General features: G+C 41.1%; 2 protein-coding genes across 3 annotated transcripts; one reads left to right on the forward strand and one right to left on the reverse strand.

The window, feature by feature from the left end:
- Positions 1–4,949: 4,949 nt before the first annotated feature.
- On the reverse strand, positions 4,950–10,089 carry zic1 (zic family member 1 (odd-paired homolog, Drosophila)). The gene is made up of 3 exons (XM_015036993.1): positions 6,432–10,089; positions 5,910–6,073; positions 4,950–5,468 (listed from the first exon to the last, which is right to left on the reverse strand). Exons 1-3 carry the CDS (start codon positions 7,393–7,395, stop codon positions 5,271–5,273), a joined length of 1,326 nt encoding a protein of 441 aa, XP_014892479.1. The 5' UTR covers positions 7,396–10,089; the 3' UTR covers positions 4,950–5,270.
- A 21-nt stretch (positions 10,090–10,110) lies between these two features.
- On the forward strand, positions 10,111–15,672 carry zic4 (zic family member 4). 2 transcript variants are annotated; one of them, XM_015036992.1, is made up of 3 exons: positions 10,111–11,599; positions 11,708–12,367; positions 14,731–15,672. In XM_015036992.1, the coding sequence occupies exons 1-3, from the start codon at positions 11,173–11,175 to the stop codon at positions 15,201–15,203; spliced, it is 1,560 nt and encodes a 519-aa protein (XP_014892478.1). In that variant the 5' UTR covers positions 10,111–11,172; the 3' UTR covers positions 15,204–15,672. The 2 variants fall into 2 exon arrangements, with proteins under 2 accessions (XP_014892478.1, XP_014892477.1); XM_015036991.1 differs by having other exon boundaries at positions 10,111–12,367.
- Positions 15,673–16,521: the final 849 nt, after the last annotated feature.

The following is a 16,521-nucleotide window of genomic DNA, read 5'->3' on the forward strand; positions in this document are numbered from 1 at the left end:
TATATATATATATATATATATATATATATATATATATATATATATGATTAGTGGATTCATTCTGCAATACACAGAGCACAGAGAAAATAAACTTTCTTATATTTAGAGGAGATTTCATCTATAGGTCTTATTACATTTTCATTACACCTTTAGTACAGGCTGAAAATACGACAGCAGACCAAGCGTCTCCCTACTATAATAGGCAATGTTTCTGATAAGCTTCATTTTAACCCTGTTTGTTTAATAAATTCTTTACACATTCCACCATTCGGAGCACTATAGCAATTCAACTACATAATGATGTTTCCCCCCCCCAATCCGCCCCCCCGCACCAAATTAGACACAACTTCTGTTTGTCAACTATTGCTTCAAATAATGTCTTATGCCTTTGCTCTGCCCTAGAAGCTAACATCTACACGCATGGAGATGATGAGGTGGTGAACGTTTTGATATACAACACATGGAAACAAATGCTTAGAAAGACTAATGAAATTACATAAAATAAATTTTAAGTACAGTCCTTTAAGGGTTAATACCATTTATGTAGTGATACTTATGAAATGATAACCCTTGTTTAAAATGCTGAATAGACCAATTTAATTATTTGAATTATTTTTCGGTATGCGAATAGTTAAAAAAAGGCAATTATGGAATAATAATGTAAAATATAGAAGGGATAAACGACTATCGAATATTAATTCTTGGATTTTTGTTGTAAGTAAATTTTTATATTTTTTTTTCCGATTGATTCTGACATGTGGAATCGTTTCATGGCTGGAACTGTATTTTAAAAGTGGCGGTTTTATAAATGCCTGCACACTAATAATGTGCATTAAAGTGCCCTTGACTTGAATTTGACCTTTTCTCTGCGGATCTTCAAGTGGAGCAGATGCAGTATATGGATAGAGACGTTTTTTGTTTTTTTTTCACTCCCTAAATTGCATTTTTTGCACACAGAAAAACAACCAACAACAAAAGAAACATTAAAGTTAAACTCAAGTGCCAATTTCGAATTTATTGATTTGGTTCTGCTCTGTAATCAGGGTGTAGTAATTATTCCCCCAAAAAATAGTTAGTCTAAAGGCAGCAATTATCTGCAAAATGTTGTTGCATGCGTTTAAAAAAATGTCTGCAAAGACAAAAAAAGTACTTCCATCTGAAATCAGAATCTAAGAAAGCACGAGAAACAAATCTCCTCATGTTTCATCTTCCAAACGTGCCACGATAGCCTGCACCCATGCACCGACTGTTGTTTGTTGTCAAACAGTCAATTCCGCCTCTAAATGTGTGAGCAGCAGCATTCTGATGCGCAGATAAGCTGCAGACTGCGCCTGTACCTTTGCTAACACACACACACACACACTTCAGGCTCGGTTTGCTGGCCACAAGTGAAGTGCTGCTGATAAATATTCATGACGGTGGCACTTGCGCCTTCTCCGATATCTGGAGCGGTTGTCATTTCCAAACTTGCGCGTAAATATATCTGAAGTAGATGTTTTGGATGCCCCGTGTACCCCACTGTCTGTCCCCCACCCCGCCATACTATTTGAGCAACTTGTCGCCGACACATTTCTTTACGAGCTTTTTCCTTTTTTGTTATGTGTGTGATTGCTTGGAGTGTATAGGTTCACAGTGTAAAAAACTTTATGAAATTAAATAGCATGTTCAAAGACCGGATATTTTTTTTTCTTTCTGTAAGTTGAACTGGCAGGCAAGACCACATGCGTTGCCAAACATTTTTTTTACTGGGGTTCGTGCACTTAATAAAATTCCCCGATTCGATATCCAAGAAATATGTGTGAACATTAAATAAAAGAAATTGCCTAAATATTCACGATAGCTAAAATGCTTGGATACTACTACTACTACTACTACTACTACTACTACTACTACTACTACTACTACTAATAATAATAATAATAATAATAATAATAATAATAATAATAATAATAATAATAATGATAATAATAATAAACAAACTAAATTGTGCTCAGTGCTGTTTGTGCAGGTGATAGTGATCCGTGAAGCTACATGTAACAATAATAATAATAAAACAAATTAACTGTAAAAGTTTTGAAAAATCGAAGAAATGTTGCTTGTCCATGTCTGAACACGGAAGTGGCAAGTTACACTGTAAAATATTTCTGTTGATTTAACAAGAAAATTACAGTTTTTAATTTGCTGTTGCAAAAATGACAATAATTAATGGTTTTCACAGTGAACCCACTGATATTGTCTTACTGTAGATTTGAAACGCCTTCTGAAAACAATCTGGTTCACTGGAATAACATTGACCAACCAGGAAAAAACAGGAGAACTGCACCCTGAACGGGATACTATTCTTGACTAAAGTGGAATATTCTCCACTGATCAACATTTTTTTTAATTATTATTTTTACATTTGCTTAAAAAAGTAAAATAAAATAAAAATCCTTAATGTATTAATTTCAGGAAGGTGTACAACAAACCTGCACCATAACGTACATTAATTGTTTTAAATTGCGTTCTGTTCAAAGGTAACTCTGGACATTATTGTTGCTTTATTTTATGGTAAAACCGTTTTGTAGTTGTGCCACTATTATTCAACACATAACTTACTGGATGGTTGTTGACAGCAACGCACAGTTTAGAGTGTAACAAAAATGTTTCAACTCTAATGTGGTTCTAGAAAAAAGATCGTCTTATGCTGAAGAAGACTTGAAACTTGTTATTTAGACCATATACTTTAATCAGAAAAAAATGCCTTTCTCCTGCTTTAGAAGTTGTTCCCTTCTGCCTATTTTTAATTCCACATTAATAACAAACTATTGGAGTACATGTTAGTATTTACTAGTTCATTTTAAGTAAAAAATAAAGAAATAAATAAAATGCAATTTGGAATTATTTATATTCCGACATTATGCCCCAATGGCGTCTAGTATCTCCATTGCATGCCTGTTGTTGTTGACTGTAAAGTTCTGCACGCAATTAAAGAAGAACAATCGAGTCAAATTTGCAGCTATGTGCAGCAGAGGGTGAGCAGGAATTCATACAAAACTCCTAACATCTTGGGAAGTCTTTAACGCTCCAGCGCTTCCCTTTTGTAAATGATGGCAACGGAGCTGGATTTAAATGACAAACAAAGCCATTTTATCTGAATGTCGGTCATAGTTTTAAACGAAATGCACGCGTCCACTTTAAATTTTTTGTTTTGTTTTGTTTTGTTTTAATCTATAAAGCTGCTAAGTGACTTCCTCGGACTGGGAAGTGCGAATTTTTCCCCTGTCGCGGTGCGTCGTTGGTGCATCTGCACTGAGACCAGATAGATAGATAGTGTTAAATAGAGTCGAAAAAAAGTCATTTTATTGCCATCCTTCATTTATCTTCACGTGTAATAGTCCGTGAAAAGAAAATATGAATACATTTCAATGCATTTCCAGCATAATCATCTCATATGAAGCTTGCTCTGCTTGCTATACGTTTCAGCGTTTTGAGATTTTCTTTTCTTTTCTTCCTTATTTTTTAAGGGTTTACGTTTTCATGTCGGCTGCATGTGTCTGCAAACTGACAGATCGCGGCGGATCCGTGAGCCCTGGCAGTGTTAACCATGATCAGTGGCGGCTGCTGATGTGATCTCTGCCTAATGGGGCGGTCAAGCAAGCTGCAGCCAGGAACAATGAAGTGTGTGTGGAAAAAGGAGGGATGAGTGGAGAAGGGGAGGAGGGGTCCCAAGTTGACTCCCAGGCTCTCCCTCTTTCCCTCTCTCCCACTCTCTCTCTTTTTCTCTCTTTCTGTCTCTATCTCCCTCTCTGTCTCTCTCTTTTTATCTTAATCTAGGATAGAAAATCCGAAAAAAAACGCAAGAATAAAAAGGAAAAAGAAAATAAATTAGATTTGAAAATTAGATTCCCGAACAATTAAGTAACGCAAAATAGCTTACTCCGGTTTTATCCACCGAGGAACAACAGCCGTGATTAATCGATTTAATTTGCGCATTACTGGAGGGCAAAGCGGTGGATGTTAATTTTGGATAAACAGAAGATCCAGAAGCAGCAGAAAGAGAGAAAGAGGGGGGAAGTGAATTTAGTAGTTATTATCGAGTGACAGGAAAGTTCTAACACACACACGCACACACACCACACCTCACACACACACACACACACACGTCATTATAATGAAGACTTTAACTTATTTGCTTTAGAATTATTCACGTAAATAAATTACTTTACATAGGAAGAGATCTAATTTGGTACTTATTTTCAGTGTAATTTAAAAATCAACCCCCAATAACCTCCAATGAAATACATGTTCTGTATTTTTTTTTTACAGTCCTTTAATATAGTACGAAATGTATCCAAACATTTTTTTCATTATTATTATTATTATTAATATTATTATTGTAAACTAAAATTTGACATACTGTACGAGCGCATTTCTCCATAAATACCGATCATATTCTAACATGTTACCGGCCCTTTTACATGCGGATAAATATGGAAAAATCCAGGTACTTTACATGGAATAATACTTCCTCTCAGACAGAGCAATTGACAGATTTTTTATATATATATTTAGCACGTACATAAACAGATTGACACGGATTTTTTTTTTTTTTTTCACTACACGATTCATCGACATGACATTAAATAACAACAATGATACTCTGTGCTATTCAAACTGGACCTTAATTGGACGAAAATTAAGAAAAAAATAAAAAAATAAAAATATGCTGCACTGGATAGGCTACAAAAAGCACATTAATACTAAGAGTCGGTTAGGTCGACGTGTAGACTGTAGTAATACTGAATAATTCACATTTTGGTACACAACTAAACATTCTTGTCCCCCACAGTAGCCTTAGAGGCCACCCTCATATATCTAAGGGACCATTACATTTTTCACAAATTCCCCTCCCCCCACTTAAAACTGTGATATTTACAAAATAAAATATTACATTTCCTTTTTTTTTTCTTTCTTGCTGTGGGTTCCAGTTTGGTGAAATCCATATTTACAAAAAAGCAAAGAGAAAAAAGAAAAAAAAAAATCAGGCCTCTACTCGGAGATAGCATGCTTTTTCTTTTGAGATCTGCTTCTGTACAGTCCCTCAGTAAAAGGAGGAGCTGACCGTGTTTCTGTCCATGCATGATGACAGTCTTTAACTTCACCTCCCCTGCTTTTTTCCCAGTCCATCTTTCTCACTTAGAAAGGTCCAAAAAGTTTTTTTCCTTTTTTTTTTTTCCTCATGTCTTCATAAATTTTCCATTGTCTTTTTGTGCGTTTTTCAAAAATATTTACACGTACCATTCATTGAAATTTGACGACAGCGTGCTGTGGCTGGTTGTGTGGTGGACTGCTGAAGCTGCTGGTGATATGGAGCTGCTGCTCTGGTTCTCTGTGGACGGTGACACGATGGTGGGAGGCGTGGAGGACTCGTACCCTGAACTGGCAGCTGGGGAAGGCTGCGATCCGGGGTTGGTGGATTCGTGGACCTGGGGAAGTGAAAAGAAGGGATTTGGGGAAGTGGGGCGGGGAGAGGGGGGTGGATGCAGTACACTCGATTTACTTAGATGCAGAAAACAGAAGAGGAAATGCTATTTTCCTTCTGACATGACTGCTTTGGACATGCTCACAAATCGAAAACAAAGTAAAGCCCAATTATTCTCATTCAAATCCTAATCTCATTTTGCGCTTGAGAAAAGATAGGATTAACTTTCTTTATCTTGCTAAAAATAAAACAAACAAACCAAAAAAAAAAACAGCAACAAAAAAAATAATTAAAAAAATAAATAAAAACTACACATAAAAAGAGAAGAAAACGACATGCTACTGTAACACATAAAATGAGTTTCTAATGTTATTTTTGCAAAGAGGAAGAAAAAACACACGTATATATAATTTACAATATTAGTATCTTTTTTTCTTTCTTTTACCTTCATGTGTTTTCGGAGGGAGCTGGGATGCGTGTACGACTTGTCGCACATTTTGCACAGATATGGCTTGTCCGACGTGTGGACGTGCATGTGTTTCTTGCGGTCACTGCTGTTTGCGAACCTCCTGTCGCAGCCGTCGAACTCGCACTTAAAAGGCTTCTCACCTAAATAATGCAAGGAATGAAATATGTTTTTTGTTGTTGTTTTGTTTTTTTAAAAGAGGCACTTTGATAAAATGCATGTTTTTTTTTTCTTTTTAGAATTTGTGATCAAACAGTGTGCAGTACGCATGCACTGCATATAATTCATTAATGTTAAAATTACATTTTAAACAATATTTTTGCAGTGAAGTATTTTCTGTCGACAGCTGTAAAGCATCGCATGTCACTTTGCAGGCTCCAACTGCCCTACTGTAGTAAATAACCACCCGGATCGCATGCATGTTTCGGATGGGATTTTGTCAGCACCGATTTGGCAGGATATTTTTATTTATTTATTTGTTAATTTTTTGCCATTTCTTACCGGTATGAGTCCTTTTGTGAATTTTTAGATTTTCCGATCGGGCAAACACTTTGCCGCAGCCGGGAAACGGACACGGAAAGGGCTTTTCTCCGGTGTGTACTCTGATGTGATTTACAAGTTTGTATTTGGCTTTGAAGGGCTTCCCTTCTCTGGAGCAGTCCTCCCAAAAGCAGACATGGTTCGTCTGTTCAGGCCCCCCCACGTGCTCCACTGTCAGGTGGGTCACCAGCTCGTGCATGGTGCTGAAAGTTTTGTTACACGACTTTTTGGGGTTTGTCAACTGCTCCGGCTCGATCCACTTGCAGATCAGCTCCTGCTTGATGGGCTGCCTCATGTAGCGGAAAAAGGCCCCCGCTCCGTGGTGCGCAGCCATATTCATGTTCATGGGGCCGTAGCCGTGCAGCTGTGTGGACGCGTAGTGATCGGAACGCGGGCTCGTGACATGCCCATACTGATCAGCCCGGCCGTACACGTCCCCCGAGAAGCCCAGTCGCATCTGGCTGTTCACCACGTTGGAGGACGCGTGGCTCGCCGCCTGCTCGTGGAGCCCTGGGAAGAGCAGGTGCCCCGCCGCGTCCGAATGTCCGTGCGGCCCCCCGAAGCTGCCGGAGGCAAACAGGCTGTGCTGCGCCCCAGCCGCGTCCCCGAAACCCCGATTTCTGAAGAGAAAGTCCCTGGTGGAGTTGAACGCCGCCGTGGAGTAGGAGCCAACGTGGGTCGGGTGATGGTGGTGTCCCAGGGCGGCCGCCGCTGCATAGCCGGGAGCTTGGGATGAGAACGCTGTCTGCCCGGAGCTGATGTCGTGGGAGCTGTGGTTGATCTTGAAGGCGCCCATGCCGTCCGCGAAAGGGTTGATCCCCAGCGCCACTTCCCGCTCCGCCACCTCTCCTGTTGAGTGATGCCGAGAGGAGCCGAAAGTAGTGACTCCTATGGTGGGATACTGCGGTCCTGCGTCCAAGAGCATCTTCAGTCTTGACTCTTCGAGACGACTGAGCGCAGAACTCAAAGAAAACACGCGCAGATATTCTTCCTCCTCCTCTCTCTGTGCAGCTTATCTCTTCTGAACTCGAATCCAACGAATTCTCTGTTTACTTTTTTTTTTCGTTCACGACGGAAGGAATTCCCCTGCACCGCTCATACGATGCGTACGCAAAAAAACCCATGTATTTACTACATGCAATATTGTCTTTTTGCGGTTTATCTTCCTGTGGCGCAACTTTCACCTCCTCAGTCAGACGGTGAGCTCTAGACTGATAGTCGCAATCATTCCTGCAGATAAATGAATTGAAAAGACAACACAGTCCAGCCCTGATGAATGGGAGAGGAGAGGGGGCGGTCACGTGGGAGCTGCAGCTGCTCGTTCATTGGTGCTCCCCAATAACATGCACTCACCAAATAACAATCCACCATGCTGTGGCCCGCACGTCCATGTCTCTTGACATCATCAGTCGCAGATATTTTCAGATTGCTGACTGGGAATTTAGTTAAACGGCTAAATAGAAGGGGGCGGGGGGGCAAATATTACCTCAGAACATAAAGAAAATATGTGATGACCATAAAGTGTTACATTTTCTTTGTCAACCACATTCAATTGGGAAGAGCAGCAACTTCAATTAAGAACATTGACGAAGGGACTTTAGATTGCCAAGTCTGCCCGTCTAATGTTTCCTAAAAAAAAAAAAAAAAAAAGGACAGAATGGGCTTTTGGTGGTCAGGGCAGTGTTTGTTCTCAGGTAGAAGCTCTTTAGTTGTGGAGGAAAATCGGAGACTTTTTCATTTCAAGTATGTTTCTCTAAAGACCAACAGGGAGTCTCGTTTAACTACAGACACGACCTTCTGAATTTTGTTTTATTATGAAATTATCACTTTACCTCAGAGGATATCAAACTCTGAATACCTTATTTGCCTGTCTAAATTGTGGAACATCTGTGATTTCGGTTTCCACGTTAGTGTTTAACTTGGACCTACAACCACGATCCCTAATGCGTCCATCGCGATTCGCCTGCTTGCGGTAGAGCAACATGGCCCCTTCTTTGCAGGCCAGTGGTGCATATAGTCCATGGGGTTGTCGAAGTTATCAAGTGGGATTTGCGGTGTTCTCTCTGCAGGAGCATCCGGGTGCTGGTGGTTAAAGCCAAAAGAAACAACCCAGACCAGGCCATAATGGGTCACTCGAATTGGGTTGTAGAATCTGAACGCTGCTTTTCGAAATCACTCTTGGAAACCTAAGAGGAGAAGATTTGGTATGAATACGCAAACAAAGACAACATGCTATGAGGAAACAGTAAAAGTTCAGGAGTAGAGATTTGAGGTTTTGGGGGCTTTCTTAAGGTATGAACTTAATATGCATTGCACAATTCAAAGGGATCTCCTTTGACATAAAACGTGCAAGTGTCACAACAGCACGTAATGAGCAACAAGTGAGAATAAACATAAGTCTGGGTGACGAAAAAAAATGTTGAGCAAAAGTTATTCAAATGAATAAGAGACCTAATTTTAAAGTGCAAATTATGTTGCATAATTAAAAGAGCGATTCTTGTCTAGTGCAGTGACTAGAATGCGCAGAATTTAAATGTCACCACCATGTTTATTGTCACGGATTTACAGCAGATTTAAGGCCAACACCACTTTATGAGATGTCGCTGCAATATGCGGCGTTTCTGTTTATGATCCTGCGCAGCTTTCCTGCCTACATGTCGCCAAGAGCTACTCGGTGACTCATTGAGTGAGTGCATGCTCAACTTGGATCAGAAATAGCCCCTTGCCGACCAAGTTTTGCATTACACTGCTCACTGTTGCTGTGATGCCCCTCTTTGAATTCTGCAGCTGTGAGTCGGTCGCGCGTAAAGGCCTTTTAATAAACGTCTTCGGGATCCACCACGTCTCCAAATATTGACTTATGATCTAACACGATGCTGTCAGCGAAGGGACTGACAGATCAATTCGTGGCAAATGTAAAATAACAGGGCAGTTTTGTCTTTCATTTGAAGTAATAAGAAATGATAATCAACCAGGCAAGTGCATTAAATTAATTTTATACGATTACTTTTTTTCAAGTATCCAAAACGGAAAGTCACCTAAACGCTCCTGCCATCATTTGGACCTCTTTTTTTTATTTTTTTAGCACAAACATAAAAGAAAAGCAATGAGATTAAATTAATGCTCACTAGTCTTAAAGTATAACTTTCTCAAAATCATATACAGTTAAAGTTAACACCAACGCGACATGTTCCCTATATAAAAACTTTTAAAAGCGCATTTCTTCTTAATTTTTGAGTTCTTATCATAAATATTAAACAAATAATACAGTCCAAACGTTGAAAAACGTGAGGTGTTCGAACAGTTTTATTTTATTTTTTTTAAGAAAACAAGCAGATTAAAAACTTATAAAGCAGAGAAGTGATGGAAGTTTTGGTCTTGATAAGAAGAGGGGGGGGATCCACATTTCACCGCCCAGGGAATTATTGATTCTGCAACATTGTTTCATAAATGTCTAACCATGCAATATCTGCTAATTGTTATATTAACTTTTTTTAACGATCACATTCGTCAGCGAATTAAAATAGAACGTCGGCAAAGGTTGCTAAAAGAAAATACCCAAGCATTTTTTTTTTCCTTTCAGTATTCAGATCAAATCAGAATTGTTATATAAGAGAATGTTATTCTCTGGGGTACTCACAGCACACACTCGTTTTATTTTGGAATTAAAGTCTTCGACGGAACCACCTCCTGTGACCCTCATCTGCTGCCGTCCTTAGGTCTAACGCAAAGGGGGGGAAAATCGCTCCGAATCATAACAACAGGTCCCGTCCATTACATTTTTCATCCTCTCCGGGAGCATGACCGCGGGTCGCCCGAATGGTTCAGCCGCTGAACACACACAGACACGGATCCGGATCTCCCTGGGGCTACAGCGGCGAGCCAACTCCGCTGCAGACGCTGCAGAGCAGGGGCGGCTGCATATTTTTAATACGAAGCTTCCTCCAAAGCGCTTATTAACTATTTTTTGCTTCGGTCTATTTTAAAGCTCGACACGCGGTGCGATTCTTTGCACAACTTTTTTTTTTTTCTCCCCCTCCACTACTATCAGCGATCATTTTACGTGCGTAAAATTGCGCGTAATTTGCGCGTATAGTTGGGGCTGCGCGCGTTGCGGTTCAAAATGAAGATATCACTGCATTATTTATGATCTACATAATTTTATAAATATATACGTCAACATGCACGCTCTTTCATGTAGCCGCGGAAAGAAATAGGAGGGTTGAGGGTGTATCCTTTCGCTTCAGTCTTTGTTTGCTGCCTCAATATAAAAGGACACCGAATATCCGGATAAACTTTTTAATAGTTATATTCTATAATAACCTTTGCATAACTATTTTTTTTTTCGCAAGCGCTGCCTCCAGCACAGCGCATGCGCACGGGCTGCTCGCTGTCACTAAGACATTTTTCATCACGTTGGGAACTGTCACTGGTGACGTCAATCACAGAGCTCTGACCAATTAGAGCGCGGGGTGATTGTTTGGCTCCACGGGCTGCAGCGCCTACCATGAATCTCTATTCAGTATCAAAGCGTCCTGCTGCTGCCTCTCAACCGAATGGGATTCCATGTTGTCTGCAGATAGACTTAACTTTATAAAGTTTTTTTTTTTTCCTTTATTTTTTTTTTCATTGCGATTAAAATATATTTGCCATCATCATTATTATTTTGCCTGCTGTCAAGTTATTCTAAAATTAGGAAGTAATGAGCGTGGATGCTTTGGGAAGCCCCGTGATGGACCCTGCGTTTTCCAAACGGAACACGGCGCTGAGATTAGTTGACTTGGCAGGGGCTCACCACCATCACCATCATCACCACCATACCCCTCAGAGCGTGACAGGCTTCCCGGGGTTCGGCAGCCATCCACACTCAATGGCTCACTCGCACCCTGGGGAGATTACTGCGGAACCCCGCCTGGGGCCGAGTCCATTCGGGCCAGAACACATGGGGCACTCCGCGGCCCTCAAAATCAGCCCAGCCCATCATTATCCCCACCACCATCACCACCACCACAATCATCATATGGCAGGCCACAGTGAAGTGGTCTCCAGTCAAACGGGAGCTTTTGGCCCGGTTCAGCCGACGTCGGTCCCTTATTCTATGCCCCATACTGCCCAGGCTCTATCCGCAGGTAGGGATTTCCTCATCCGGAGAGATCTGACGGCTCAAGCCATGCCGGTACTGACCGACCAGACTGCTGGTCCAGCGTCTCACCACGGAATGTTTGTCTCAACAACAGGTAGCTATCCCGGACACTATGGTCACCACCCTGACGCAGGGAACCACACCACCCTCTTCTCCGGACTCCACCACGAGCAGCCTTCCAGCGGATCACCGGGTGGCCAGTCGCTGAATGGACAAATAAGGTTAGGACTACCTGGAGAAATGTACGTTCGGTCTGATCACTTGAGTCAAGTAGCAAGCTCCAGGGCTGATCCCTTCTCCGCCTCGCCTCTGCACGGCTACGGCGGTCTGAATCTAAACATGAATCTCGGCGCTCACCACCACCACCACCACCACCCGCACCATCCCCACCACCACCACGGAGGACCGGGGGCTTTTTTCCGCTACATGAGGCAGCCGATAAAGCAAGAGCTGATTTGCAAGTGGCTGGAGCCGGAGCACTCGCCCAAGAAACTCTGCTCTAAAACTTACAGCACCATGCACGAACTCGTCACGCATGTGACGGTGGAGCACGTCGGAGGACCGGAGCAGGCGAACCACATATGCTTTTGGGAAGAGTGTCCGAGGGAAGGCAAGCCGTTTAAGGCGAAATACAAACTGGTGAATCACATTCGAGTACACACCGGTGAGAAGCCGTTCCCCTGCCCCTTCCCCGGCTGCGGTAAAGTGTTTGCAAGATCCGAGAATCTAAAAATCCATAAAAGGACACACACAGGTGAGTGGGGGGGATGGGGGGGGGATGCATACAAGTAAAATGCTTTGGAGGGTTTTTTTTTGTTTGTTTGTTTGTTTGTTTTTTTAATGCATGGAGTAAAATCAAGTTGCATGAATAAATTATTAACCTCTAAAACAATTTTCGCAATATTTTCAAATTTGTCCCGATTTTAAAAGTTCGAAAATGTTGCTTTAACCAGCACGCAGCAGGCACCTGTTATACGAGTGTATTGCAAAGTTTCTCAAAGGACGGATTTGGAGGGGGGTGGGGGGATTATGATACAGCTCACTCAGGCGTTTGACGGTTCAAACCTCTTGTTTACACCGCGGTACAAAAGCTGGAGGCCCACGTCACGTCTTGTGTGAGCAGCTCAGCGTGTGCCAAACCATGACTGGATAGCAAAAGTTGGAGAGAGTTGCATCTTTCGCAATAACTGATACGGTGATGTTTCTTTATTAAAATGTTTTGTCCTTTTTTCCACTTGTTTTGACGACTGCTTTTTAATTACATGGCGGATTTTGGAGTGATTTGCATTCAGTCACTAGAGCAGTTGTTTGTTTTGTTTTGTTTTGTTTTGTTTCTGCCTTAATCTACTGCACTGCATCTGTGTGTGATGAAGAACTGTTTCAAACAGAGGTTTGCAAAGGCAAATGCAACAAGTTGACTTGTGCAGATCAGATCAGAGTATACTAGTATATAAGGAGTTTGCATACTGACTTGTGTGTGTGCTGCGCAGATGTAGCATAATAAAAATTAAAAAAAAAAATCTAATGGGTCAATATGGCTGCCTGCCTCTGTGAGCCAGAAGGAAAATAAAGGCCTCAAAATGTCGAGTCAGACTTGTAAATGATTACAGTGACTACAGCACCCCCTACCCCCCAGCCCCCTCCACACATACACACACTCACACACACATGCACACCACCCCTCCTTCTTCTGCTCCATTCCTGCACCCCCCCCCCACACTCCCCCAATGTATTATTCATATCATTTGCTCACATTACCTAAGTACAAATCTGTTGAATTATTTCTGTGTGTTGACTCCCGAGGGGCCTGGTCTTTTTGGTATCATGTTTAAAACCCAAGCTGAAAGTGTGGTTATGACTAGGGTCTGCCCCTGGGGTCTGTTTCCTCGAACGGTTTCTTGTACTACACTAATATCCTTGATTGGCTCTCTCAACCCAACAGCTGAAGGTCAAATTGATATTCAACCCGCAAGTGTAATTAGACAGAGGCAATTACATATTCTCAAAAGCTTTAATCGGAGGAGGAGAAGAAGAAAAAACTCAGCGGTGGATGATTTCCGTCTAATTTATTCAGATTGTCTTTTTTTCCCACCTCTTTCTTCCTCACTTTTCTCTCATATTTAATCAGAAATACTCAATAATAATAATAATAATAAAAAAGCCAATTTAGATTCAGTCCATATTTGAGGGGCTGGAATAGAATCCTGCAGCCTGTGCTACCAATCAATATCCTGAGGATATTGTGCTGTTCTTAATATTTATCAGCGTTTTCAGTCAGGTGTAAGTCGACGGTGGCCAGGTAAAGACAGAGGACAGCAGGGGCGCAGGAGCCCCGTTTAAAAAAATAAAAATAGAAACCTCACATCTCCAGAAAACTTTAGACAATGCAAATATGGACATGATTAATAGACGTAAATGTTAGAAAATGTAGATTTGCAATGAAAACCTTGGAATAAATAAATAAATAAATAAATAAATAAATAAATAATGAACATTTCGCCAAATGCATCAACCCAAAAAAAGTCAACTTCACGTATTCATATTGCTTTTGAAGGTAATAGTAATTGGCTGTTCTTTTTTTTTTTTAACCCCAATGCAAGCAAAGAATAAGTCAACAGAAAAAAAAATAATAATTAGTTGATCATCTTATATATTTAATCCAGTTACAATTCAAAACATGCACTCTTATTTTGCTATATAAGTAGGTCGAATTCCTTTCCAGGTATACAGGAAAAAAAATGTAATTAATCTTGAAGTATGATGTCCACAAAATGCATTCGAAAACAACTAAAGATTTAACTAAAAATGTCGACAACCCACCTATTCATAGTTTCTAATGGTACGACTTTTGACTGATTATGCAGTCCATTACATATCAACACAGACCGATCAAATGGTCAGATTCAGCTGTAAATATAACACGGTGCAGTCAAACGCAATTAATGCCAACTGGTAAAACGTTACCTATATATGGACGCTCAGCAGAATACTTAAGTCTCTCATCTTGAGCAAACAAATGAACGCTTGCATTTAGCCACAGGAATCAATACGGGTTAATGGGCAACGTCAAATATTTAATGCATTCTATGTCTTATTGTGTCTCCACGCTGCAAACAGGCGAGAAACCCTTTAAGTGTGAATTCGACGGCTGCGACCGACGCTTCGCCAACAGTAGCGACAGGAAGAAGCATTCCCACGTGCACACCAGCGACAAGCCCTACAACTGCAAAGTTCGGGGCTGCGACAAGTCCTACACGCACCCCAGCTCCCTGCGGAAGCACATGAAGGTGCACTGCAAGTCCCCCCCGCCCAGCTCGGGCTATGAGTCGTCCACTCCCTCTCTGGTGTCCCCGTCTTCGGACTTGGGTCGGGAGCCAGCCGGGGGACCGTCGGTGGTGTCAGAGCCGCCGGTGGGGGCATCTCAGCAGCAGCAGCAGCAGCAGCAGCAGCAGCCAGCCAATTTAAGCGAGTGGTACGTGTGCCACAGCTCAGGTGCTAGCGGTGGCCAGACACCACCCAGCGGCCATTCCACGCCCGACCCTTCGGAGGAACCTGCTTACAGGAACCCCCAACCAAGGGACGCGTTTTGAATTCCTCGCCAGCACTTATTTCCAAACACTCAACTTCTAAAATGGTTTGGCTTTAGTGCCTATATACCTGTGAGGGCCTTCTGGTCCGCTACCACCGCCCCCCACCCCCCACTACACCCCCCACCCCCAAACCCTTGTTTTGTTTTGGATAAGCCAAAACTGGTACTCAGAGCCAAGAGACGCACTTAACTGCACTGGACGGATAATGCGCAATCTTTCCAGACGTGCTTTCAAGTAACAGGAGCATATATTTTATTATTATTATTATTATTATTATTATTATTATTATTATTATTATTATGAAGTTGATCCAAAACTGATGGATGGGTGCTTCTCCTGCGAACTGTTCCACTTGTGGGGAGAGTCGTGTAAATCTCATTAGACTATGTCGTACATTATTGTAGGCTGTAAGGCATGATGGTGTGCAACTTTTTTTCTTTTGTAACCAAAAAAAAAAAAAAAAAAAAAACAGACAAACAAAAAAAATCCCTTCTGCCTTCAGTATGATTTTTTAATTTATTTTTCAATCGCATATGGAGGTATTTTGTACGATCGAACCAAAGTGCATGTTTTCAAAACCGGAGCAGAATTGTACATTTGTAAATTTTGTACAAGTTTCAATGTGTTTGGATGTTGACTAGATTTGTAAGGAGCGGTTTACATCTTTTTATATTGTTTTATTTTATTTGCAATGGATTTGTGCAAAAAAAAAAAAGGGAGAAAATCCTTCCCCCCCACCACCCCAGCTGTTTCATAAGCTTACAGTATTTCGTATATGACGTCAATTATAAATGTTTTATCAAAGTAAAAAAAAAAAGAAAGAAAGAAATCTGGTGATTTTTTGTATCAATGTCTGTTTTTAAATTTATTTTTGTTTTATCTTAAAATCGAGCACTAAATGCGTACCGAACTGCCTTGTATTTTGTGAGTATTTGGAATAAATCTTGTACGAAAGTGGAACAATTTTGAGCAACGCAGATCTGTGGGAAATATTTTTTTTCCAACATATGGACAAAAATCGTTAACATTTTTGCTGTCCCAATACTTCGTTTGAATAGAATTTTTACATGTGCATTAATATATTTTTCCCCCGAATTATTTTTCCAACACAGATCTTTCATCAAGTCTTTGAACCAACGGAACACCAACAATTACTATTGCAGTTTTAATTTTTATTTACCAGCTGAAGAGGGAAAGTATTGTGCATTATGCTCCACTCGTGTTAAATCTTACTTACTCAGCTCAGCTTTGCTTTGGCCCAGACTGTGGGCTGCTAGTTTGATGAAAGGCTACAATATTCGGATCCAGACTTCAAAGA

Source organism: Poecilia latipinna, unplaced genomic scaffold, assembly GCF_001443285.1.
Source record: "Poecilia latipinna isolate Pla-1442-1.1 unplaced genomic scaffold, P_latipinna-1.0 Scaffold387, whole genome shotgun sequence".
Taxonomy (NCBI): domain Eukaryota; kingdom Metazoa; phylum Chordata; class Actinopteri; order Cyprinodontiformes; family Poeciliidae; genus Poecilia; species Poecilia latipinna.

Excerpts from the sequence above, each read along its gene's own strand:
- zic1 (XM_015036993.1), bottom strand. The coding sequence starts at position 7,395 with ATGCTCTTGGACGCAGGACCGCAGTATCCCACCATAGGAGTCACTACT. Across the intron at positions 6,074-6,431 it reads TCACAAAAGGACTCATACCG|GTGAGAAGCCTTTTAAGTGC; the intron begins GTAAGAAATGGC and ends TGCATTATTTAG. Across the intron at positions 5,469-5,909 it reads CCCTCCGAAAACACATGAAG|GTCCACGAATCCACCAACCC; the intron begins GTAAAAGAAAGA and ends TCACTTCCCCAG.
- zic4 (XM_015036991.1), top strand. The coding sequence starts at position 11,173 with ATGAGCGTGGATGCTTTGGGAAGCCCCGTGATGGACCCTGCGTTTTCC. Across the intron at positions 12,368-14,730 it reads CCATAAAAGGACACACACAG|GCGAGAAACCCTTTAAGTGT; the intron begins GTGAGTGGGGGG and ends CGCTGCAAACAG.